The sequence below is a fragment of the Pleurodeles waltl genome, chromosome 3_1 (genome assembly GCF_031143425.1).
Source record: "Pleurodeles waltl isolate 20211129_DDA chromosome 3_1, aPleWal1.hap1.20221129, whole genome shotgun sequence".
NCBI classification, from domain to species: Eukaryota; Metazoa; Chordata; class Amphibia; order Caudata; family Salamandridae; genus Pleurodeles; species Pleurodeles waltl.
This window is the reverse complement of record NC_090440.1, coordinates 1,919,374,696-1,919,400,913: the sequence shown is the minus strand read 5'-3', so window position 1 is coordinate 1,919,400,913 and position 26,218 is coordinate 1,919,374,696. Positions and strand designations below refer to the sequence as shown.

Genomic DNA, 26,218 nt, shown 5'->3' with positions numbered 1-26,218 from the left:
GATTGGTCTTCTTATTCCACATTTAAAGTGCTTTACCATAAACCAATTGCACATGTTGCATCTGTTGTGGTGGCTCAGCTTTGAACAAGCATAATCCAAAGCCTCCGGTACGGCCATAGAATAAAATCATTTCTAGCTATTGCATCAAGAAATTTCAGTTCCATTATGGACACAGAGAGGAGTATTATCCCGCCTAGTAACATTATGTTGTATATGTTCACTTTACGATTTCAATACCATTATTGTATATATTCACTGTGATGTCATTACCAATGTTTGTTTTAACCCGTCCGTTGCACAAGTCTGCCCTGTTTGGAGATAAGCTGTTATGCTGCATTTTCTTATCAACAGGCACGTGTTCGAAACCAGCGTAGGCGATGTCTTGGCTCGACTGGATGATTCAGCTGGTGATCTGCTATTTGAAAGTTCCCCGAATTTCAGGGATGATCGAGGGGTATCTATTTGGATTGTTCCAGATATGCTTGGGCAAAGTTGGTTCATGTTTGAGTTGGTTCAATACGTTCTGAAGCTATTGGTTTTGCAAAGCAAGAGGAAGGACTATGGTTCCAGGACACTTTGTAGGGCTGTGTGGGTCCTTATTGGTGGAATATGGGCTGTGGGGCTCATGGGAAATGTAGTATTTTTCTGTATGTAATTTTGCTGCTGTGTTTAGTAGATAAAGAAAGAGAAGCATAATCCTCGTCTGCGTGTCCTTAATAGAAAATGTTTTATTTCTTTAGTTTGGAGTTTCTCAAGCCCTTGAATGGTCTGTTCCGGTTTGCTGTCATTCTCTTAACCCCTTGCAAGTTCCTACACCCCATGGTAGATAAATATTTTGAGGATGGCTTTGAGCTGCACAGCACTTCTGGTATCGGCCACAATGAGTCAGGGGAGACAAGCCTATTGTCCACACTCACAATAAAACCATGAAGAACAACAAGTTTGAACGCAGTTCCTTTATTGCACAATTTTAAACTTAACTATTAGATTCCCCCCCTCCATCCTGTGTACCAACATCGCTAGACAAATAAAAGGAGGTACTTATAGATCTGTTCTGATCACAGGATGATTATTTACAGTGGCAGCATGAAGATGTGTGTTGTTTTGCTCCTGGTTGAAAAAAATATGTGGGTTTTGCAAGCATGTCACAGGTGACTACCTTTCAGGCATAATTCATACTCTTCTGGGGCGTGGTGACTAGAGGAGTTAGAGGTGGGGATGTGCATAATGGCTTTAAGAAGGGGTTACCTCTCCCTACAGGGAAACTTAATTATTAATTCTAGGTGTCTGTGTGCTGGCAGTGACAGTCAGTGCACTGCTGTTGATCTGTAGCAGTTCCTGATGGTTGTACGCCATTTACACGAAGGGCTGTGGCCACGTGTTCCTCCAGTTTTTCGGCTATGGCCTCGATCTTCTCCACAGCAGGTTCTGCAGGCTGAAAACCCTCTGCAAGCTGAGGCTTCCCCACGGCAGGATCTGAATGCTGGAGCCCCTCCACAGTCTGAGACTGCTCCACAGCAGAGTCTTTGGTCATGGGCTGTCCAGACAATTTATTCACTCTATTCTGCAAGAAAAAAGGAAATGGATGAAGTTTTCTTTCTGTCTCCAACATCCAGTTCTACTTTTGTGTTCAAATCTCTTTTTGAATTCTGTCACTGACGCTCCTCTTCACCTCCCCACCCAGACCCCTGTGCTCCTCTTTCCTGCCATAAGCCCGTATATGCTTCACTCTCCCCACCCACTGAGAACATATTTGCTCTCTTGTAGGGCTCTGATGCTCCATTGCTTCCTCTCTGAGGATCTCTATACCCCCTCTAAATCAATCCACGAGCACCCACTGTCTCTCTTACTCTTTTAGGGGCTCTGGGTTCCTCTCTCAGGGCCAACTGGACTCCTCTCTCTTTCCCTCGATGGACCCTTACTCTCCATCCCTCTCCCCATCTCCTGACCTCCACTGACTGCCACTTGAGGGCAGAATGGACTTCACAATAGTCTACCTCACTCAAAAGGCAATTCATCTATGGGTCTCTCTTATCCAAAAAAAAAAACTTCACACTACAGGAGGTCAGAGGAATAACAGATGCAAATCATCACTACTTCTGGAAATCCCCAGGACCAAAAAAATAAATCAGACTCTCAATGAGGCCTTCTCTTGCCAAGCTCTCAGAACTTTGAAAAGCCTTTCTGAACAACAGGCACGCAATTCAAACTTCCTAGCTTTTTGTAAATCTCTAAACACATCTTTTCAGATTCCAACCGAGATTGGCTAATTAACAGACTCATATGTCGCTACTGTGACAGCTATTTATTGTTTTCTCTCTTCATATCTCTACGCCTATAGACTGAACCTCTCTGTATTGTCAGCTGTTTCTAAATAATTTTGGATTGTTTCATGGAATGTGTTCCACTACGCATGTGCTGAAGTCCATGGAATATAAATACCTTAGGAAATAACTGCGACCCCCTAGTGTCCGAGGCTCTGATTTCTGTCTCTCTCTCTCTCTCTCTCCAGACTGCTAGTTACTCCCCTTCCTTCATTTTAACTTCCCTGATTTTTTTCAAGCCTTTTTCTCTGGGATCAATATTTGTGATTACTACTAAAAAACTGTTGCTTAGAAACTGTACTCTTTTTCCCTTTAGCTTAAGTTCTCAGCCTAGTTGAACCTTGTAAATATTTCCTGTCATTACCCAAAATAATACTTGTAATTGGATTTATATTGCACTTACTACCCCTGACGAAGCATTGAAGCGCTTTTTGGCAAGTAGCACACTACGATGGAACCCAAAGTTGGATTAGTGGTGGATTAGTAGAGGGAAATATCAATTGTTATTGTAAGTGATGGAATGGTAGACATGTGAGTCTTTCAGTTGGATAAATAGGATAAAGGATCACTAGGGGAGGGAAAAGTTTAAAAAGGATTATCTGGGCGTTCACAGCAGTAAAATTGGTTTGGGATGAGTCAGACAGCCTGATGGATAAATAGGATAAAGGATGAATAGAGGAGGGAAGAGTTTGGAAAGGGTTATTTAGGAGTAAGTAACTGTAATCGCAGTCAACTACGACTTCCCTTGGTCACTTCTGGCCTAAAAGCAACAGGGCAACTGTTTTCTTTTTTAATACCAGACAACGATCTTAGGATCCAGCAAAGGAAGGCAAACCAAAAAGTGGGAGGTCAACTGATGGAGGCTCATTAGGCAAGGCTATGTTTAACTTAGATGGGACAAAGATGACTTGTTTATAAAACCGAGTACTTTACAGAGAAAACAAACCACTTTCAGTGGAAGAAGCAACAGAGCACGGGCACATTCTCCAAATACTGAATCTCTACAGTGTATTTTTTTCACTGCAAAAGTATCTCGTCAGAAAAACGCACAGCCAGACACAGCAGGCTGACAAGGCATAAAGTAGTTCCTTTCCATTGCCTCTTCGAAATCACTCTCAAGAGTACAAGCACACGGTCCTCTGAAACAGAGAAACATAATCTCCAACTAGAACCCGTAATGCTTCACGTTTTTGTTGCTGGCTTGTAATTTCACCATCAGCTGAAGTAAGTGAATTAAATTACCCAATACCTTCCTGTCAGCAGGTTTGATGAAAATACAGTAGAATTTTCCTCTGAATATGAAAAGCTCTTCCAGTTCCAAACAACACACTATTGAAACTTAGGAGCTGACCTGCTTTTTGACCAAGAAGATTGGTCCCAGGCCTGACAGTCAGACTTAACCTGGTCTTGTGATGGAGTGGGATAATTCTACTTTCTTCAAGAGGCCTTATTCCTGTAGTGCTAATCTGATTAGTGCCTAAAGCCATTTCCCTGGATATTACATTTGCATTTTGAATGTATTACTTCTAATAGCAACAGTTCTAAATTGACATTTCTAAAAACAAATGAAATGGTGCCATAGACAGCCGCAATCTTGGGTTGTGGTCTAGTTGCCATCTACTGCTTCCCTGACCCCATTTAAGGATTGCGATGCAGCCGATGAGCTGCTGGTGCACCTAAGGCAAGCCCATCTACGACTGTCTATGCGCGAATGGGCCCAGGGGCTAGGTACTCTGTCCCTTATAACCCAGAGAGTACCGTATACTCTTGTTCTCTGTATGCACTCACACCCCCATTATGGAAGCTTGTCAACATATTTCTCTCACAGCCCCCTTAATATGGTCATGTACCAACTGTCACTGGTCATTACAATCTGAATCAGTTACAGCCCCATGTGCTCAAGACAGGCCCTCCAGTCTGTTCCTTTTAACAAACTGTCGGCCTCTTGCCGCGCACAATTCAGACATACGTCTTCTCCTAGATGAGCTAAATCATGAAGCCTTATTCTTAACTGAAACATGGCTCCATGAGGAGTCCTCTCCTGATATGGTTCTCGCGCTTCCCCAGGGCTACCTGATAAACAGGCTGGACAGAGTCAATGGCAGAGGTGGTGGAACTGCCATTATATATAAGGAGACATTAAAATGTACTTTCCATCCTCTAACCCTTCCTGGCTGCGAAAGCATGCATTTCTCCTTCACACTTAGCACCTCATAAGCATTTTCTGGGGCTTTGATATCGCCCCCTGGCCCCTCAGACATTTTTATTAAATCCCTTCCTGATCTGGTTTCAGACTTAGTTTGCAATAAACCGATTTGACCCTTCTTGGGGACTTTAATATTCATGTAGACGATGTATGCAATTCAGCCGCCAAAAGTCTTCTATTAGATCTGGCAGCTAATTAGCGGTCCAGCCCACTCCAGGGGTCACACTATTGACCTTGTCTTCAGTAATATTATCAACTTGACCTTCCTGCCCCCTTGCCCTTTGCCCTAGTCTGACCACTCACTAATCATATGGGAGCTTCACATCTCTCCGGTTCATAGAACACCCCCTACAATAAAACTATTGCAATGCCGCTGGCATAAACTCAATCCTAATGACTAGGTCACCGCTCTAGAAGGTCTTAAACCTAATCTTACCACTCTAGAAGGTCTTAAACCTAATCTCATGGACCACCCCACTCTCCTCTCTGAGAAGTTTAATGGATGGATCACGATGCTCTTTACACAATATTACCAGTAGACACTATAACACGAGGTCGACAAAAAATTAGCACTCCTTGGTTTTCTCCCCACCTTCATCTTTTAAGAAAGCAATGTAAACGCCTCCAGAGGCGCTGGAGAAAGACCTATGATATCCTTCTAAATGATTAATATTGGAAAGCAATCAGACACTTTCACTCAAAAATCAGAGCAGCTCAGTCATCTTATTTTGCGTTCAATATTGAACATTCCTCAAATACTCATAAGGAAGTCTTTCAAATCTTTAAAGAGATTGTCCACTCCCACCCTCACACTCCGACCTTCCAGGTGCTTCACAAGAACACAGCAACAATTTTGCCCACTTTTTTCAAACGAAAATCCTTGACATCTGTTCTGCTTTTCCGGATAAACCTTATCGGTCAAATGATTCACTCAGCCCTCCTGCGCCTCTACTTCATACTATCTCATCCTTCCCCCCCTCTCACAGACTATCTGGTTATTAACCTCCTTCAGTCTCTAAAGTCAGGCTCTCCCCTTGACCCAGCACCTCCCCCCATCTTGGCCTTTGGGTCAGCAGTCATAGCCCCGGTCTTGACTGATCTTCTCAACTCTTCCCTTACCTTGAGCTACATCTCACATCAGTGAAAGCATGCCATCAATAAGCCCCTATTGGAAAAGCCCCACCTTAATGCAGCTCTACTTAATAATTACAGGCCTATCTCAATGTTGCCCGTGGTGTATAAATTAATTGAAAAACACGTGAATAGACATCTTACAGACATTCTTGAGGATTATAATATCCTTCATCCCATGGATTTCAGGCCTCAACACAGTACTGAGACTGCACTTCTCGCAGTTATGGAAGAGGTTAGAAGGCGCCATCATTTTACTCGATCTCAGTGCGGCCTTCGACACAGTTTACCATTCCACGCTGATCCAGAGAATGTTGCATGCCGGGATTTCTGGCAATGCATTAAAATGGCTCTCCTCCTTTTTGGAGGATAGGACGTTTTAAAGTTTTCGATCATTCCCATTTTTCAAACTGTGTTTCACTCAACTGTGGGGTACCTCAGGGTTCTTCCCTGAGCCCCACTTTGTTTAATTTTGACATGTGTCTGTTAGCGGAGGATATAAAACCATTTGGCCTGACGCTGGTCTCCTTCGCTGACGATACTCAATTGTTGTTTTCTTTCTCTACTAAATCTAATACCGATCACTCCTCTCTGACCCCCCTTGTCTCCAAGCAGTGACCAGTTGGATGTCTGACTGCAAACTAAGACTTAACGAAGACAAAATAGAAGTATTGGTATTCGGCAACCACCTCTCTCAAGGGCTCCATTCAGTTATTCCAGAGTCTCTGTGAAGTAATTACACGGACAGCGAAGGTACAGAAACGCAGGCTCTTCTTTATTTCTTCAAGTAAGTGGGAACACATAAAAACACCAGCCTCCTCATCTTCCAGCTACCTGCAACTGCCCAGAATCTTTACTACATTCCAGCCAGAACAATTGCTGGAGCAGGGGAAGCTGGAAAGGAGGGGAAAGGGGAAGGAAGGGGTGGAAACAACAAAGGAAAAACAGGAAACAATATTTCAACTAACAACAACACTATTTTACAATAAAACAATACAACACCATCTCCCCCTTTAAAACAAAATATAAATTCTATTTAATCCTAACAATCCTATTGAGATTCCAAATGAGTCCATCATCTAATTTAACAGTTCCTTTAAATATTTTAATAACTTATTTTTTTTTACTGTAATGAGACTGTCCGCCACGTTTTCCCTGGCAACTTGACCTTGACAGAATCGCCCAGACTAACTCCTTTACAGAATTCCTTACATCATATACCTGCTTTCTTTTCTTCTGACAACTCAAATGTTTGTTCACAGCAGAATCTCTCTGTTCCACATAGTTGAATTTTTTAAAATATAATCCTTGACCCCTGGAGGATCCACTACTGTGTGAGGAATGCGTTTTTTGAAAATAACAAAAGGAGATTGACCTGTACTTGAGTGGGGTGTAAATCTATACTCTTCAACTTTATTCTTGATCATATCCTCCCAATCACACCCCAAATGATTTGCTAACTGTCTGGTTTCCTTTAACATCCTGTTGAAGCGTCCCACCATGCCATTGGTTTCAGGGTGATATAGAGCACATTTTTTGTGTGTAATGCCTCTTTTCCTCAAAAACTCACACTTGATCTTGGATGTGAATTGAACACCATTATCAGTCAAAATGCATCTAGGATTACCCTTTCTGCCAAATACATCCGTCAGAAATTCCACCACTCTCAAAGAGGATGCTTCAGAGGAAATCATAATTTCAGGCCATCTAGATAACTCATCCATGAGGACCACCACATATTCAGAATGAGCTCTATGATTAATTGAACCCAGAATGTCAATTGGGATAGATTCCCACACTTCATTGGGAACTTCTTTTAGTACCATAGGTTGCGTTCTAATTTTTAACGATTTGTCAGCTACGTTGCACTTCAAGCAATCTCACACTTTCCTTTCAATTGCCAAATACATGCCTGGCCACCAATACAGCCCTATTGGCCTTTCTTTGGTTTTGCATATGCCATGATGTCCACTGTGAGCAAGGTCCATAATGCGCTCACATAATTTGTTAGGAGGGATCAACCTACACCCCCTTAAAACCATGCTATCCTGAATAGACTATTCGTGCCAAATCCTCTTATACTGCTCTCCTAAACTCTCTGCATGGCCCAGTGACTTTCCAGTAGAAAGTAAGTCCCTGATACGCGTCAAATCACTATCATTATCCACTTCCTGTTTCCACTCCTCCTGTGTGATACACCCACTCGTGACCACACAAACTTTGACCTCCTCATCCACCCACCAAGAATCAACGGACTCACAATCAGTCAACTCCTCTTCCCTCAGTCTGGATAAACAGTCTGCAGCTTTGTTTTCACACCCAGGCACGTACTTCACCTTAAAATGGTAGTCTTGTAAGCTAATTATCCACTTACAAATGCGACTTGAGACATTATCTAGCCCCTTTTTTTCAAAGATTTCACGAAGGGGTTTATGATCTGTGCAAACTTCAAACTTAGTGCCCCACAAAAATTGTTTAAATTTTCTTATGGCCCAGTAAATGGCCAAAGCCTCCTTCTCTATAGTAGAATACTTACATTCTGCCCCATGTAAACTACGTGAAGCAAAAGCAATAGTGTTAGTTTTGTTATTATTGTGTTGTTTCAATACACAACCTAATCTTTTCTCTGAGGCATCAGTGGTAATAGAGCATGGAAGGCCTGGTTGGAAACCATTTAGGGATTGTGCAGAAGATAAACTACACTTCAAATCATCAAATTCTCTTTGACATTCTGAATCCCAAGAAAAATTGGTACCATTCTTAAGCACATTTCTAATAGCACAGCTTCTCTTAGCTAAGTTTGGAACAAATCTAGCGTAAAACTCTACTATCCCTAAGAAAGTCTGAACTTCACTTTTATTTTCTGGAATTAACAGATTAATAATGGACTTTACTAGCTCTTCTTTGGGCTTGACCCCATCACTAGTTATCACGTGGCCTAAATATGAAATCTCTTTCTGGAAGAACTTACATTTATCGCCCTTCAAGGTTATCCCCCTGGTACGAAAGATGTCAAGTACTTTCCTGACCAGTGTTCTGTGTTGTTCTAGGGTACTGGTAAAAATAAGTACATCATCTTAAAAGAACTTCACACACAAAAAGTCCCCAAGAATATCATTCATCAACCTCTGAAAGACTGAAGCAGCCGAACACAATCCGAATGGGATTCTGTTGAACTTAAACACTCCAAAAGGAGTGATAAAGGACGTAAGAACTTTGGACTCTTCACACAATAGTACCTGATGATAGGCTGAACTGAGATCCAAGGTAGTGAAAAACTTAGCATCTCCCAAAGAGCTTATCATCTCAGTGATACTAGGTAATGGAAACCTGTCTTCAATGACATCTTTGTTAAAGCTGCATAAATCAACACATAACCTTATGTCCCCATTAGTTTTAGTAGCAACAACAATTGGGGCAATCCATTCCGCAGTCTCAACTTTCTCAATGATGTCTTCTGACACCAACCTCTGAAGTTCATCTTTCACTCTGTCTCTCATACTGAAAGGTATGTTCCTAACATTGCATGCAACGGGTAATGCTCTGAGAAAAGGATCCAAATCTTGATGGAGCTGGAGTTTTACCGGATTTTCATTTCTCAATATCGGACTCCAGGAGAAGCTCCTGGGACGCTTGTCGCCAAAATGAAGTAATTACACAGACAGGATCTTCTTTATTTCTTCAAGTAAGTGGGAACACATAAAAACTCCAGCCTCCTCATCTTCCAGCTCCCTGCAACGGCCCAGAATCTTTACTATATTCCAACCAGAACAATTGCTGGAGCAGGGGAAGCTGGAAGACACCACCACATGAAAGGAGGGGAAAGGGGAGGAAACAACAAAGGAAAAACAGGAAACAATATTTAAACTAACAACAACACTATTTTACAATAAAACAATGCCACACTCTGAAAGCCCTGCCCCTGCATAACGATAAGATAAAAAGCCTAGGAGTCTGGCTCGACTCACGGCTTATCATGGATCATCAATCCAAAACAACAGCAGCTACCTCTTTTAGCCAACTAAGACTTTTAAGAAAGTTTTCAAAATTCTCCCATACTTAGCCAGGAAGCTCTTAGTCCAAGCTCTGATTATTTCACGTCTGGATTATGGCAATGCTCTTTGCCTCGGCTCCCCCAAGTATGTAGTAAAAAGACTGCAGATGGTCCAGAAGGCCACTGTGCAGCTCCTCTTTAACATCCCAGACACCAATCTGCTAAATCTTTTATTTCCCTTCTCCACTGGCTTCAAGTAGAACAGCGGATACAGTTTAAATCTCTCCGCTTGATGCATAGAGCCTTACACAATAGAGGTTCACCCCTACTAAGATCTATTGCCTCCTTTTGCACGCCTTCCAGGTCTCTCAGATCCTCGTCGTCGGCCGTCGTCCGGCTTCCTGCAGTGAAGAGAGCTAGGTGGGGCGGTAGATCTTTGTCCTACTTAGGAGCTAAGCTCTGGAACTCCCTCCTACAAGAGCTCCGGCTAACTAGTCAAGAACTTCCCTTCCGTAAAGTGCTTAAAACCTGGATGTTTAGAGTATAAACCCCTGGTTGGTCTGTGCAGTTTTGCCTTAGCGCTGGGATACCTTCGGGTAGCCATGCGCTCTACAAAAACTCTAAACTAAACTAAATTGAAATTTTTAAAAACAAATGAAATGGTAAACCTTGTAAATAAAAACAATTTCAAAAACAGGGAAGGTAGAATGAGGAAAACAAAAACCAAAAGGGAAAAAGACGAGAGTCGGTAACAAGTAAAATGGCAAGTGTTGGTAAAAAACGGAAGGTAGAAGTGAAAAATGAAAAAAATCCAAAGAAGATGGGGGAACCTGAATTAAAAGATAAACATAAGAGAATGGAGAAGAAAAGGAGGCCCGCTCGGTGAAAAGAACAAGAGAATACGGGGAAAACTGGGAAAACTGGAATTGATAAAAAAAAAAAAAGAGAAGACAAAATGAATAAAACCGTTATAAGTGAAGTAAAACAATTGAGAAGTAGAATATTAAGTATATTAATTCCCAGAAGTGCTTGGCAACTTAAAACTTAAAATTACACAGGAAGAACACCGAGAGGAGCCCGTCAGTAGAGGACCTGTGTATCATGAAGCCCATTTTTCAGGCACTTCAAAGAGAGACCCTAACCCTACAACATTGCCACTGGAAGAGCGAAGAGGGGGGAAGGGGCGAATGACGAGCAGGAGGTACTTTTTTTTTTGTTTTAACCTATTGCTTCCCCCTCTCGCCACTACCTTTCCCTAACAGCGGCCGCTACTGGTGAAGGCCAGAAACAGATTGTAAAGAAATGCCACTGACAAGGTTAAAACATTTCAACAAATGAAAAGGGAGCAGGTGTTTGATATTAAGCCTGCACTTAAAAACAACAGAAAGACTTACAATTTCATATTTTCATTATTTTTCTCTATTTGCGATCTTTATCAATCAAGGTGTAGTACTGCAAATACACCACTCGTCTAGTTTATCCTCAACACTTGGCAAACTGGAAAAATCACAAGCGAATAGTTGTATTATGGAGACATTACATATGGAGACATTACATATTTTTCTCCTTTCACTGAAGTATATTTTAGAATAACTGCTAATGCAAGTACAAAGGAGACTGGAACTTCTTGCTGAGTTTTTCCGACCTTGCAGTTTTTTCACATTTCCATGAAAGTTACTTTGTATGACTATCCTCACCTTTGTTGTCTGATCCCAGAGACTACTTGGGTGCCAGGTGCCAGCTCAGGAAGTAATCTGTGCCAATGACCTCCGCCATGTGTGTGGTGTGTGCGCACGAAAGCACATTACACGCTATTTTTAACAGCTACGTAGCAGGGCGTAGGGGCACCGCCCACACACCTATTTGACAACCCCATTATTGTTTTTAAATATAACTCTGACAGACAGTAAAAAGAAATGCTAAAAGTCTGGCTGCCTAAGCCTTGCTCGTAGTAAAGGCAAGACAACCAGGCACTTCCTGAATTTCCAGTGCGCAGGGCCCAGTCAGGAATGATGTAAAGACATTACCGTTTCACAGCCCGTCACTGTGCGGGCCTGAAAGCAGCAGCACAACAGAACGAGGCATCACTGGGCGTTACAGAGAGAAGCCCTGCATGCGGCGTCACCTCAGACTCCCTTTCCCTCTGGTCACAAGGTGGGGTGGAATCAGCTAGCTTCGCTGACCCCACTCAACTCTATGATATAGAGGGAAGTTCAGAAAGGAGCCTTGTCTCTCCAAAGCCAGGCTCTGTGTCTTTGGAGCGAAAAAGAATAGGAGTGTGTGTGCCTTCTGGAGCGAAATGAAAAACACACCTGCTGCAAGATGAAATATTAACTCTTGCTGCAGACTTAATACTAGAAGCAGTCTGTGTTACTTGACTGCCTAGAGAACCATATCAGAGTTGTATAAGGCTAAAAGGAGGCACCTGCAACTACTAACTGCTAGCTTGCACTAAGGTATGAAAATAAAATAGCCCAGTTGAATCCACCTTAACCTTAGGGAATGGTTAGAGTGCAATTATCAGTTCTCCTAATGCAAGGTGTCTGCTCGGAGTTGTGAATTATTGCTTTTGCGCTCTGTTACCTAATCTTGTGCGAAGTGATAGATTTGATTTTTCTTTTGAACCAGGTCACTCCGAAAGTGAAACATTAAAGTGCCAAAAGAGTGAAGAACTGCTCAGTTAGCACCTGTTCACCGAGATAAAATGGAGCACAGAAGCTCTAGCTAGAAGTTAATTGTGCATTTAATTTCGTTGTGATGGACTTGCAGTTAGGAAATTAGCAATGTTGCAAAAAGCTAAATAATCTGTCTACAATCAGGACAGCCTTTCCACAACATTATTTTGCAATTACTGCTTTTAACACTGTTATCACATCTTACTTTGGCAGAACTGAAAGAGTTGTTTCGCAACGTTTATTCAATGAAAATTTCAATGGGGAAAATACAGTGCAGTCTCCAGTTTTTGATTGTAACCCTAAATCCTCAAGATCACGGTTACCTTGAGGATGGCGCTTATCTAAGCATCACTTTCTGCGGGGGGCGTGGCCAACCACGATGGCCAGCGGGACACGTCTCTAGTGCGCTCCACCGTCCCTGTTATATCCTACAGGGATCCTTGGTGCCAGACAGCAGTTCACCCCCCTGCAACAGCAAGAGGCGGTGCCCTGAGGACACTGGCGGGTCCCTGCCTGATTTTGGCCCTGATTGGAGCTCTGGGTCGCTTGGAGCACGGGGTTGAGCCTGGACGGACGCGCACGATCGGCGCTCGTCCTGCGGGCCCATTGCGGCCTTGTTGGCTGTGATGGCTATCTGTCAGCCCTGTATCGGGTGGCTGGAATGCGCAGGGTAGGGAGAGAGGGGGGCTAATTGGAGCTGTCCCCACTCCCCCCCGAAGTTGGTAGAGAGGACGGCTGGAACCAGGGTGGGCGTTGGTATCGGCTCGCCGCGTGACAACGGTTTGAGGTGAAAGAGGTGAGGGGGGGCATGTTTGGCCCCTCTCTTGATTGCCTGCAAGCATATTGCTCCCCACTTGCACAGAGGACTAGACCTGCACGATGAAGGTGAACTGCAGGGACAGGAGTGAAGGTGGTTCAGGGCCTACGCTGGGTGACGTGAGAGTGGCCTGGGTTGGCGTGCGGTTCTGCAGAGCTCTCCGGTGAGCGGCGATGAGGGAAGCTGATCTGGGGCCCGACGGATGGCACTGCTGCGAAGGTGAAGTGTTCGTTTCTTCTACTTCTGGAGTTGGTGCAGAGGCGTAGAGGATTGGGATCCGTGCTCCTATGCGCCGTGAGTACACCTGTCTCACGCTAAGCCAGAGGGGTTGGCACGGCAGTGTGGGCATTGGGGGCCCCTGCAGTGCACATTTGGGCTGGACGGCGGATCTGCATTGCCCTGGTGCTAACACATCCTATTATTCCTTTGTGGAGGTAAGATGGGGCGACATCGGCAGACTGCTTCGTCGCAGGGGAACACAATGGAGCAATATACTACACCTACGCTGCTTCCTCAGAGAGAGACTCGCATGGGAGGGTCGGGAGAGGCGTTGGAGGTGCCAGGCACAGAGGGGGAGCCCACTCATGCTGAACTGTTAGCCGCCATTCATGGTGCCAGAGTGGCCCTGGAGGGGAAAATAGAAACAGTGGATGTGGAGGTCAACTTTTTGCGAGCTGACTACTGCAAGGTATCTGATAAGGTCAAGGCGGCGGAGGGGTCTATTGTGGACTTGCAAAGAGAGTTAGGCACATTGCGCAAGCAGATGGCTCAGGTCACTTCTGCTGTCGGGACATTAGAGGCGCGGCTGGAGGATTCAGAGGGCAGATCTCGATTGAACAATCCTTGGATTCTCGGAAGGTGCGGAAGGCTCCACTGTGGAAAGCTTTGTTGAACAATAGATCAGAGAAGTGTTGTAGACGGAGGGGCTGTCCAGGGTGTTGATGGTGGAGGGCGCTCATAGGGCTCTGGTTGCTCCTCCTCGGCCTTGTGCGCCACTGAGGGCCATCATAGCGCATCTCGTGAACTATAAATACAGGGACTGTATACTACGGACCGCCCACAAGACCGATAGGGCTGTCTTTGAGAATCGCAAGATCTCCATATTCCGAGACTATACGAATAAGGTCCAGTCCTCCCGAAAAGGGTTTCTGGAGGTGAAGGCCAAGCTTCGTGCCATGAACATCAGATACATGTTGTTGTATCCGGCACGGCTGAAGGTGATTTCTGGAGGCAAATCGCAGTTCTTTGAGCATCCCAAGGAAGCCTGGAGGTGGCAGGAGATGTGGGACAGGATTGGGCCGGGTCCTTCTGGGGAATCTGGAGTTGGTTCAGCTCGTACTTCTGGAGTGATGGTACTGTCAGGAATAAGGCTGTGCGTGGTCCAGGTCCCGCCCGAAACTCCGCTGTGCGGATTTGCGGTGCTTCATGCGCACCACTCGTCATCCCCTCTTGTTCTAAAAGTGGTCATCAGCGTCGTCTGCCCTGTGGTAAAGCTCATGTAGCTGCAGGGTCAGGACATTGGTGGACAAGATGCACTTATCAGTGCTATTCTATGAAGAGACTACAATTTCCGTGTTTTTAGAGGCAGCAGCCATCTTGGGGTTTGGCAGGCCTAAAAAGCCTAGCCACACCCAAGCACATTGCTCACTATTTTGAAGACTTCGATGCAGTCAGACCTCGTGGGGGTTCCTCTGAAGAAGAGTAGATTTCCTGCATGGCAGATTGACAGCAAATAGGAGTTTCCTTGCTTCCATGGTGAATTCAGATACGAGTAGGTCGTACTAGTAGCGGTAAGGTCTTGATGAGTCCAATCTTGAAGGGAGTTGTTACTTCCAAAGGTAAAGCGCGCCCTTAGCACAACAAGCAAAGCATTTTCAGTTTTAAGAGTAAAGCGGCCTTGGCGCAACAATCAATGCGCTTCGGAGTACAGAAGTAAAGCGCCCCTTAGCACAATGAGCAAAGCGCTTCAGGCCACACATGTCAAGCGCCCTTGGCACAGCAATCAAAGCGCTTCAGTTCACATGAGTAATGCGCCCTTGGCACGGCAATCAAAGCGCTTCAGTTCACATGAGTAAAGCGCCCTTGGCACGGCAATCAAAGAGCTTCAGTCCACATGAGTAAAGCGCCCTTGGCAGAACAATCAAAGTGATTCAGACCACGAGTAAAGCGCCCCTTAGCATAACTAGCGTAGCGCTTCAGACAAGACAAGTAAAAGCGCTTTCTGACATAATGAACAAAGCGATTCACGTATAATAATCAAATCGCTTCATGAACAATAAACAAGGTGCCTCTGCCCAACGAATAAAGCGCTTCAAGTTCAATGAGTAAAACTTTCAGGTCTATAGTTGTAAATGTGAAAGCATTTTGGAGATAAACAAATTATAGTTTCATTGTTTTTTGGAAAGCAAAATATGTGAGATACATATTTAAGTCTTTGAGAATTTCAAGGCTGTGATCTAACGTTTATGTTATGAATGCATAGTTGTTACAGTATTGATATTCAGAGTATGACCACAGTCCAAAGCTCTTGCCATCTCTTGGTTCAGATATTGTAGTTTGTTCTTGTTCCATGATTCAAAGAAGGGGCTCCGCCCTCACTTCATAAAAGGGTCTCAATCTGATATCATGGAGACGCCTTTATTTCAAGAGTCTATTGATGAGTTATACTGCTATGAATGAGTATATGTATATTTGTTCTAACCGTTTCTTTTCAGATCTCTCTCCCTGAAGTTCCCTACCCTAATTCCCTTCCCCCGCCTGGCTTCATCATAACTCTGTGCTGTAATAGCTTTCTGAGTTGGTGACGCCAGGAAGTGGGCCTTTTGTTCAGCAGCGTGCAGATCCTGAGGAAAGGACACTGTGACAGGTACAGACTGGAGGAGGCGTGGAGATGGCCCGTCCCGGGTCTCTGCGCAGCATTGTGATGACTCTGTCAGCAGAATTGAAATTCAGCAGATGGAACTATGGCAGTGGTGGATCCTGAGCAGGCTGTTGAACTTGCTGGCCCATCGGACATGGAGGCTGGGGTACTATCTGTTGAGTCTTGAATATGTAGGCCTTTAGGGGATACTCCTCGGGAGGCTTGTCTGGGGGCCTTGTGTTCAGCCTGTAGACTACGCTTTGCATGATTGGGAGTAATGAACCTCTTACGGAAGTTGTATAAAGGGGCTTCATATATCTTTGTACTATGAGTTTGAGGGGGGAAATGCTTATCCTAGATGATGTTTGGATTGGGTGGAAGGCACTGTATATACTGTTGGGGACACAGAGTGCTCACTTCCACTGTTGTGGTAGGCTTTTTGAGAGTTGGGGTGTGAGCTGTAGCCCTGGCATCATACATATATATGGATCTACAGTATGCTTTGATAAGTATGTTTTACTGTTCATCCAGGGTGGATACCATGGGCTTGGGGGAACAGTCTGTTCAAGTTCTCAACGGTTTGTTGTTTATAACGGCAGTGCATTGTTGAGTGTGAGATGGGTGGCTGGGACTTGTCTCGCTGGCTTCTTTTGGGAGTGGGGCTTGAGGAGGGGCCCTAGCGGGAGGGGTGGGATATGCAATTTTAACATCGGTCTACAGATTAATATACTGACATGGAATGTACAGGGACTGAAAAGCTACACTACGCGTTACAGAGTACACTCCTTCCTGAGACGGCATAGGGTCCGTATAGCGTGTCTCCAGGAAACTCATTTGACAGAAGAGGAATCACATAAGTTAGCTAGAAAGTGGATGGGTCTGGTGTTCTCTTCATCCTTTTCTTCTTATGCTAGGGTAGTGTTGATCTGGATTGCCCCTGGGATCCCGTTTACACATATCTACAGTGAAGCAGATGAGGAAGGGAGATATATTCATTTACATGGCACTTTGGATGGAATGCCCCTTACTATTCTAAACACTTATGCACTGAACATAGATGATCCCTCCTTTTATGACAATATACCTAAAATGCGGGCGGAGGGGATAGTCTCTCCTCTGATATGGGCTGGATACTATAATTGCATATTAGATGGTGAGGTGGATCATTCCCCTACTAAGTTGGGAACCAAACCATTGATGACGAGATCCCTCACAGAGGCTATGCATAATCCAGGACTCTGGGATGGATGGAGAGAACTGCACCCGAAGGCCAGGGAATACACCTGTCACTCTAAGACACACAATACAGATAGTCGGTTGGATTGTTTACTCTTGGGCAGACTGACTTGTTTGCAGGTAATGGATGTCAAGCATTTGGGGAAGTTCTTGTCTGATCATGCACCAGTACTGATGCATGTGCTATGGGGAACTGATGCTAATGTGTCTTGTAGCTGGCGTATGCCTCCCTCGTTTTTGATGGAGGCTGGCTGTCGTGAGAAAATGGCGACAGCCCTTAATGACTAATTGTATTTGAATTGGAGTACGACTAACTCAAGGGGTACGGAATGGGATGCCACGAAGGCGGTCTTAAGGGGAGTATGTATCGGCACTACATGTGGAGTACGCAAACAAATGGAACAGGTACTTACAGATTGGGAAAGTGAACTGGAAGTAGCACAGCACCAGACACCGGTAACTCTGGAGGTTGAGCAAGAGCAGCTTCGGCTGCTTAAGAAGGTCAGTAACTGTTGGGACACGCTGGATAAGGTTACCCTTAGATCGTATAGACAGCGTCTTCATAGGGAGGGAGACAAGTCTGGTAAATTGTTGGCATGGCTCCTTAAGCGGGTGGTTGATTCTCCTCCCGTCGCCCGTATTAGGAATGCGGAGGGGGTACAGGTTACTAAGCGCAGAGATATTTTTCAGGTACTAGTGGAGCATTTGCTGGTTGTGTCCAGGGCTGGTCCTCCTGTCTCTGATGTTCACTTAGGTGAGTTTCTGACACGGATGAGATTTCTGTGGCTGGAGCAGGACTGCATGGACAGCCTAGAGGCAGAGATAACAGTTGAAGTGGGTGCGGCTCTGGAGGAGTTGTAGAAGTCTAAATCGCCTGGTGGGGACGGTTTCCCGATCGAGTTGTACCAGATGATTCCTCTCCTTCTGACGGAGAGGTTGTTGGCGGTGATTGAAGAAGCTCGGGATCAGGGTATTCTTCCTGAGACCATGCGGCAAGGCGATGTCTGTCTAATGCTAAGCCTGGGGGGGATCCTGATGACCCCTCCTCATATCGCCCGCTTACTGTGCTCAATATGATGTCAAGATTCTGTGTAAAGTTTTGGCTACTCAGCTGCATGGAGTGATCTGGGGTCTGGTACACGAGGATCAATGCGGATTAATTCCCGGTCGCAGTATGACTTGCAACTTACATCGATTGGTACACATTTTACATGAAACAACGTGGGGGCGGTATACTAATTGGTATTAGTATAGCTGGATCTAGAGAAGGCTTTTGGCTTTTGACACTGTGGAGTGGGGGTATTTATTGGCAGTTCTGCAGGGAATGGGATTTGGCCCTCAATTTGTGCTTGGGTTCGTTTGTTGTACACTGCTCCAACTGTACGTGTTCAGGTGAGCAGAGAGCTTTTGGATGTTTGGACGATTGGTAGGGGAACCAGGCAGGGATGCCCATTGTCACCGCTCCTGTTTGCTTTGGCGGTGGAACCTTTGGCGGCCTGGCTGTGTGAGGAATTGGGGCCCTGGGGTATTCAGGTGGGACGGGTCACTCATATTGTCTTCCTGTATGCTGATGATGCATTGCTATACCTCCGAGAGCCACGCGTCTCAGTCCCCCTGTTGTTACAGTTGATGGAAGAATTTGGGCTGCATCTGGTTTACGGGTGAATAGGAAGAAGTCACTGTTGTTTCTTCTAGGATCACTTGGTGATGCTCCGCCAAAGGATTTGCCTGAGGTGGGGCTCAGGTGGGAACTTGAAAGTTTTCGATATCTGGGCATATGAGTTACACATACGGCGACGGCACATCTGATGCATAATGTGGAATGGAAGGTGAAGGGTTTGGAGCGCTTTGTATCATTTTGGAATAAGCTGCATCTATCCGTGATGGGAAGGGCGGCTGTGGCCAAGATGGTGTTTTTGCCACAGTGTCTTTACCTGGTCCAGAATTCTTTGTTTCCATTGATGGCATGGCTTTTTAATCGTCTGGCTAGCTTATTGATTTCCTTGGTTTGGGCTGGCCGTCATGGTAGGGTGGCATTGTCCACGTTGCAAAAGGATATGGAAGATGGAGGCTTGGCACTCCCTAATATTAGACTCTATTATTATACGGCTCATTTACAACATGCTGCTAAGTGGATGATGCAGACGGATAATTGGGAGAAGCGGCTATTCGCTGGCATGTTGAGGGATGAGGCACTGGTGCACGCATTAATGTCGGGCAGTAGGCCGCTGACTCCTGTCCCCTATTTGGTCAAGAATACAGCTGGAATCTGGGAACAGGTGGTTAAGAAAGTACTCAGATGTATCCCCTTTGATAGGAAACAGAAGATCTGGAGTCTGGCCCCCTGTCAGGATATGGATACTTTCATGTCAATGGAGCCTTGGAGATTGGGTGGCTGCTTGGTGGTAGAGGATTTATATCCCAATGGTAAGTTTATTTCCTTTCGGAAGGCGCGAGATACGTTTGAATTGAGTTATGGCCAGTTCTTGCAATATCCCAAGATTGAGAGTGTGGCTCGAGAGGTCTGGTCTGGGTTCCGGATGGCCCCCCTGGCATCAAAGATGTTGAATGAGTTAATAAATTGGGGAGAGGACTCCCACTTGATTACTCTATTTTATAGATCGCTGCATGGGGATAGAGTAGGGGCAGAGTGTGCAGCACGCAAGGCCTGGGATCGAGAGCTGGAGAACCCCATAGAAGACGTGGACTGGACTTTTGCGCTGTCTCTGGTACGCATGGTCTCTTGTAACCACAGATTTAAGTTGTTGCAATTTAATTTTGTCCATCGTATATACATCACGCCTGCTCGACTTCATAAGATGGACCGGACAAGGGAGACTGGGTGTCCTCGATGTGGGGAGACAGGTGTCCCCTTTCTCCACTTGGCCTGGGCCTGTAGGGAGGTACAGCAATTTTGGTGGGTGGTGGTTCGGAAGTTGGACGGGGTCACCGGTCTGGGACTCGAGGCGACGCCATTGGCTTTCCTCCTGGGTATAATACAGAGACCACAGGATAGGTGCGTCCCATACAGATTTGTGCAGCTTGCTTTGGTGCTGGCTAAGCGAAGGGTGGCTATGGGCTGGAAGGGTGCACGAAGCCCATCCCCTTCTAACTGGTCCCGTGATGATTTGGAGTGGGGTGTGGCAGAAGAACAAAACATGAGACTGACACGTAGGGAAGATGGGGCTCTGGCAGACATAACAGCATGGAGTACACTGTTAGAACACTTCACAGGGGTTCAGGAGTCGAGCTCTGATTGGAGCACGGATGAGGATCCTTGATCATAGAATGGTATGCTATGCATATAGGTGACAACCGACTGTGGTAATACAGTAACACTGGTAAACATGGTGTATGAATGACTTGGTTACATATGAGGTTCTTGGGGAGGGAAGGGAAGGAGTGGCTATTGCTGGTCTGATTGGATATGTTTCATGTTTTTGCCTACAGGTATCATCATCCTCCACCCAGGCGAACAATGGACATTGTGATATCCCATATGAAAATGCACTGCTTGTTTTGTCTTTATTTAAGTTGTTTATTATAAACTCAACAAACTAGAGTTTAAAAAAAAGCATAATTTTCTGCTGTGAAATATTGTTGTCCTTAAGATTCTTATGTGGTATGACCCCCCCCCCCCCCCCAAAAAAAAATGTATCAGTCACTTGTCATGTCAACAGTAAATAAGCAAAATAGCACCTTAAGGCAATATGCTTTATCTGAGCCATCTCAGTGTAGAAAGGCCTTGGCTTATCATAGATAGTTAATTGGTTAGCTCTAACTTACACACCCTTGATGATATTGCTGGATTATATAGCTTGCCCACAATACATAAAGAGTGGGCATTCCAATGATTATGTACTATCATTTTGCGCTGTAAATACCTGTCTATGCCCCATCACTTCCAAAGTTCACCAGCCTCCAGTGCATCCATCTCAGCCTTTTAGGTTCTTATTCTGATTCCAACTTTGCACCACGACAGCCTATCAAGGTCACATGCTTCACTGCTGCTTATGACCCTACCCAAGGGCCCTTTGAGGCAAAAGAACCGTTCTACCCCTTAAATGAATATTAGAAAACAAGTTATCCATAGTATTATATTTTTTTGTTTAGCTGTGTATTATTCCCCCAGCTGTGAAGTGGATGCAACAAGGAAACTCGTGCGGACAATTAAATATTTGTTTACGGGTGGTGAATTGTGCCCCCACCACTGGCATGTTTTACATTACCCCCTAATTCCCTACAGGCCTTCATTGTAACCAATGTCTGCTTCAAAGCGAGTTACTGTGCTACCCCTGGCGTTGAAATTGCGTCTGGTAACGTTGGACTGTCTGCCTATGGAAAGCCCATGATTATTGGGGGGGGCACAAAAGAGTCTGGAAAAAGCAGTAACAAACGGGCGCACCACAAAGGAAAATGTGGTGTTGTTTTATTCATTATTATTTTTTTGTAAAGCTTGAGCATTATTCCAAGGGAAGTTAGAGCACTGTACGTAGGAAAAGCATTTTTATTTCAAGAGAAGTTGATATGGTTGGAGGCCTTGATGCAGCGTTAGCTTTCTAGCTGGAGATAGTCAAAGATTTGAACGTGCCTCCAACTCCCTGATAACATAAGCTTCTTCGTTAGACAGTGAGGTACACTTAGTTTTAGTACTCCTAAAGTATAGAGTGCTTTTGCAGGGAGTCATAATGTGGTAAAACGTTTTAGTGTCTGAAATCATTAAAGGAAAGCTACAAGCCCCCCCCCCCCCCCACCCCCCCCTTGCTGCGCAAATCTTGACTCCGTTTGGCTTCAAAACTTTGCACAAAATATAATGGACTTTACTGAACTTCTACGTTGAGCTGTACAGCCTAATTTGAACTGTTTATATTCATCTACATGTTTATAAAAGGTGTAGATAATGTTAAAGCAATATCTCTGACTGGACATTATAGTTTAGCTGTCTTCTAAGCCTCATACATTTAGAAAAAATTCAAACATTTTTTAGCCCTCCTTGTGTGTTGAAACTAAGTGCTCAACTTACAGTAATTCTAAGACAGTACTTTTTTGCACCAGTAAAATTATGTTTGCCTGTGATATGCATTAAAACCAAAAATGATTTTTTATACCTTTACGAAATGCATCTGAATGCCCGGAAGCACCCATACTGTTCTATTCAAATTAAATGTGATGATTTTTTTTAAAAATGTTTTATCGTAAGCACATAGCCAGCATTGTTTTTCTTTTTCTTTTCGTGGCATATGTTTGCAATAAATATTTTTAAAAAATGAAAAAAGGATCATGATCACCCTCTGTTGGTTTTGGCAAAGCTTTGTTAAAGAGGGTGCTAACCCTGCATTATATTTCAACCCGTGCCAGTGTTCACACAACCTCCCATGAACTAGCCCTCGACTCCCTAATACATATACCACTGGAGAATTTGGAGAGTTCGGCAGCTATGAAATTCTGATGCAGTGATATGTCTAAGAATTCTGAGACTTTATGGATAAAATGGTGCATCACTTTTGAAATTGTTAGGTGCGCCATATAAAAAACAAAATGTTCAGAAATAGCCCGAGTCCCACTTTAGGAAACAAGCCCTTTTTACGTGTGTTGTGCATGAGAGGTGGTTTGCACCTGCTCACCGTGCCACTTAGGCCTCTGCTTTGAAATCATATCTCTCTACATGGCTATGTTTCGCCCTTGACTAAAAGTGGACAATATTTTATGTATTTTTTTTAAATCTTTGCAGCTGAGAGAGCAGGGCCTACCATGTCCTTAGGGGAGGAACTATACTTAATTCCAGGTATCAGGAAAGTTGAGGAAGAGACAACTCAAAGCCTAGCTCTCTCCAAATGCTAATGTTATTGATATCAAACGACCTTTTGTACAAAAAGCATCTTCCTTTGGTGGAGAGACACAGAGTCTCATTTAGAGGTAACAGGTTATTTACCAAAAGTCAACAGATCGTCCCCTCCCAACCTCTCTGCTCGCATGTCTCATTTAGATGTGATGGAACCACAAAGTTCCAATAGTGGAGTCTCCGAAGACTCCACCATCTGATATTTCCTCAATGCCAGACAACCACCAGCATTTGGTTGTAAATATATTTAACAATTTACACAAACAAATCCTTAGTCTTTTGAAAATGAAAAAAATGATGGTCAGTCTCTCATGCCTCTATTACATGATGAGCTGGCTTGTACTGTGCAGCTTTACGATGCTTCTTCTCCAACACCAGGATACCCCCTTCGATGATAAATGTGCTATACAAATCCTCATAACATAACACAAGCACTTTCACCCCCCCCCAAAAAAAAAAAAAAAGACTAATAGGAAATTCTACATATGGTGGGGAGGTTATCCCTGGATCAGTAGAGGACCAGACTTATGGCCTATGTCTAAATGAGACAAAACTGGCTTATATTCCAGATATAGCGCTTATTCCAGGAAATGGAAGGATTTCCATCACATCTCAACATTAAATCGGGGGCCCCACTCTAATCCAGCCTGGAATGGAGAGAGAGTGATCCAATGCAGCAATGCCCACCTTCTCTGTATGAAAAACGGATGCTCTTCAATGATGGAAGAGGCTCTTCTTATGGGTACACATGATGTAAGTGCACAAGGGAGGATGGGAACCTCCTTAGAGAAGACGATTTTCTGATGAGGATGAATACAGATTGCCTCTACAGAGCAGAAGTTTAAGCATGTGCAAAAGAAATACTACATGAAACTGGTCAATGAAGTTGTAATAAACACCGCCTCCAGGGTTTTTAAAGTTTGATGATTTTTAGGTTTGTGTTTGATACCATACTTGTCAGAGAGACTTAATATTACTCATGCTTTAAAATACAGAGTGCTAAAAGAACAGATGATGGACAGAATGCAGAACAATGTCAAATATTCTCCCCCAGTAAGATATCTGGGCCTAAATCCATTGTTTTTTCCTCACCATGCCACCCCAGTGTGAACCAAGCCTTAGGCAAATCGGCCTTGACCCTGCTTCCCATGGGAACAGTCCAGCCCAAACTGCCAGGCCAGGTATTGGTCCAGAAACAAGCATCCTGGGACCTGTTTCAGGGTATCACCCCTAATCAGCCAGGCTAACTTGAATCCAGTGGCACAGTGAGCCCAGGACTCACATCTTTGCATACTCGGTGCACTTAGCGTGACAAATGCTAAAAAAACAGATGATGGACGAAATGTTGAATAATGTCAAACAATCACCCCCAGAGAGAGATCTGGGCCTAAATCCGGCATCTTGATATTACCTCTCTCCAGTACAAGTGGAGTGTGTAGACCATATGCCCATTCCAGTCACCAAACAAAAGTAGCTAAACAGGTTTGGGCCTTTGAAGATTTCCACAGCGATTCACTTAGGCTCAGCCCACAACAAGTGTAAGCATGCTCCTTTGACTCACTCAATAACACCTGCTAAACCAACGCTGACATCAATGCCCAGCTGAAGTTACAAATCATACAGAATAAACCAACTGTCCTCCGACATAAATAGGTACTGCTGATGCCCTGAGTGGGTCGTCCACCCTTGAGAGGATTTGCTCTTTTACCGGAAGGCAATGATGGACTATTTTAATTAGTGTTGAGAGCCTCATTTGTTCTTATCCCTCCTACCTGGAGTCCGACACGGACCTCAACGGCTTGTCACAATTGGTCTCACTGAGGCCACAAACTTCTAATTCATTGAGGATGAGTTGTAACATTGTCCTGCAGAGGTGCCAGTGCAGGGACAGCAGACATCAGCCTACAGTGACTGCAGGCATCAACTTACAAGCATATTTGCCACAGTGACAAAAGACATCAACAACAGTTCTGTGACAGCAGACACTGAGCACTCTCAGAGCAATGACAGCAGTGATTAACTCACAGCGCTATGTGCAGTTCCAGCATTCTCATCGCAGTGAGAACTGACTTCAACACACACCATTCTCAGTACAGCACTGCAGACACAAACACCCAACACTTTCAGTGCAGTGAGAGCAGACACAAACTAAGAGCATTCCCGGTGAGTGGTTGCTGTCAGTGGGCTGGAAGTGCTGTGACCAGACCAGCTCACAGTACTTCCGGTTCAGGGACAGCAACCACTAAGAGCACCTTCAGTGCGATAGAAGCAGGCACTAAGTGTCAACAAACACCAGCCTAGGTTACGGTTTGCAGCGTTAGCAGCAGACAGTACCGCCAATCTCAGGAGATTCTGTAGTTTACTTTGGAAACGCGGCACACATCAATCACTTTGGGGGGGAAAACACATAATTGTAAAGCTTTTCGGAACAGGAGATGACTGCTAGTTAAGCCTAAGTCTGTGGTAAAGAATTCCACTGGGAAGGCGCTGTCTCGCTTCCGTTGCCTACGGAAACGCAGCACGACAGGTACATTGTGATGGGCTGATTGGAGGGGTCTGGGAGGTACGTAAGAGTCTGCCCATCCTCAAGAACGGAGAATAGTGCTTTATGTACGATGCACAGCTCCTTAAACTGAAGCATTTGCTCAACTCCGAGTCAATGCAGGAGGATCCTTCAATAGCGAGTGACATTGAGCCAATGGGAGTTCAGCTAGATGGTACTTCTGGAAGCCAAGAGAGAGGCCATTATTGTGTTTCATTGGGAGACCGAGACAGCCCAACTGACCTCTGGGGTAAGAGGAGCAGCCGCTCCCTATGCACTTTGCTGAAGAGCAATGAAAGATGAGAGCGGAGCTCAAGCCCAGGCGTTCGTCGGATTTGATAGGAACTGAACAGTCCTCCTTGTTCTCAAGTAAAAAGCAGAGGCCCCGGGCCGGAGGCTACTGCAGCACCCATTAAAACCCACGAGTTTCTAATCACCTAGCTCCTATTTTCCCTCGCCAACTAAGGTCTCACCTTTTTTTTGCCATCCGAAAGTCTCCTTAGTAAATGAGGTTTCATCTCCGCTTGAATGAGCAGTGGGCCAGTGAAGAGTGATTATTCTCACTCCATCCCACCTCATCCGCTTTGCCAA

At 44.7% G+C, this 26,218-nt stretch overlaps 1 protein-coding gene across 3 annotated transcripts in view; it reads right to left on the bottom strand.

Annotated features, from left to right (window-relative positions):
- Positions 1–941: 941 nt before the first annotated feature.
- DPH1 (diphthamide biosynthesis 1) overlaps positions 942–26,218 on the bottom strand; it is a 1,238,545-nt gene continuing 1,213,268 nt past the window's right edge. For all 3 annotated transcript variants that reach the window (XM_069226145.1, XM_069226146.1, XM_069226147.1), the window contains one exon: positions 942–1,564. In XM_069226145.1, the coding sequence (XP_069082246.1) occupies positions 1,280–1,564 (285 nt within the window). In that variant the 3' untranslated portion in view covers positions 942–1,279. The remainder of the gene's footprint in view (positions 1,565–26,218) is intronic.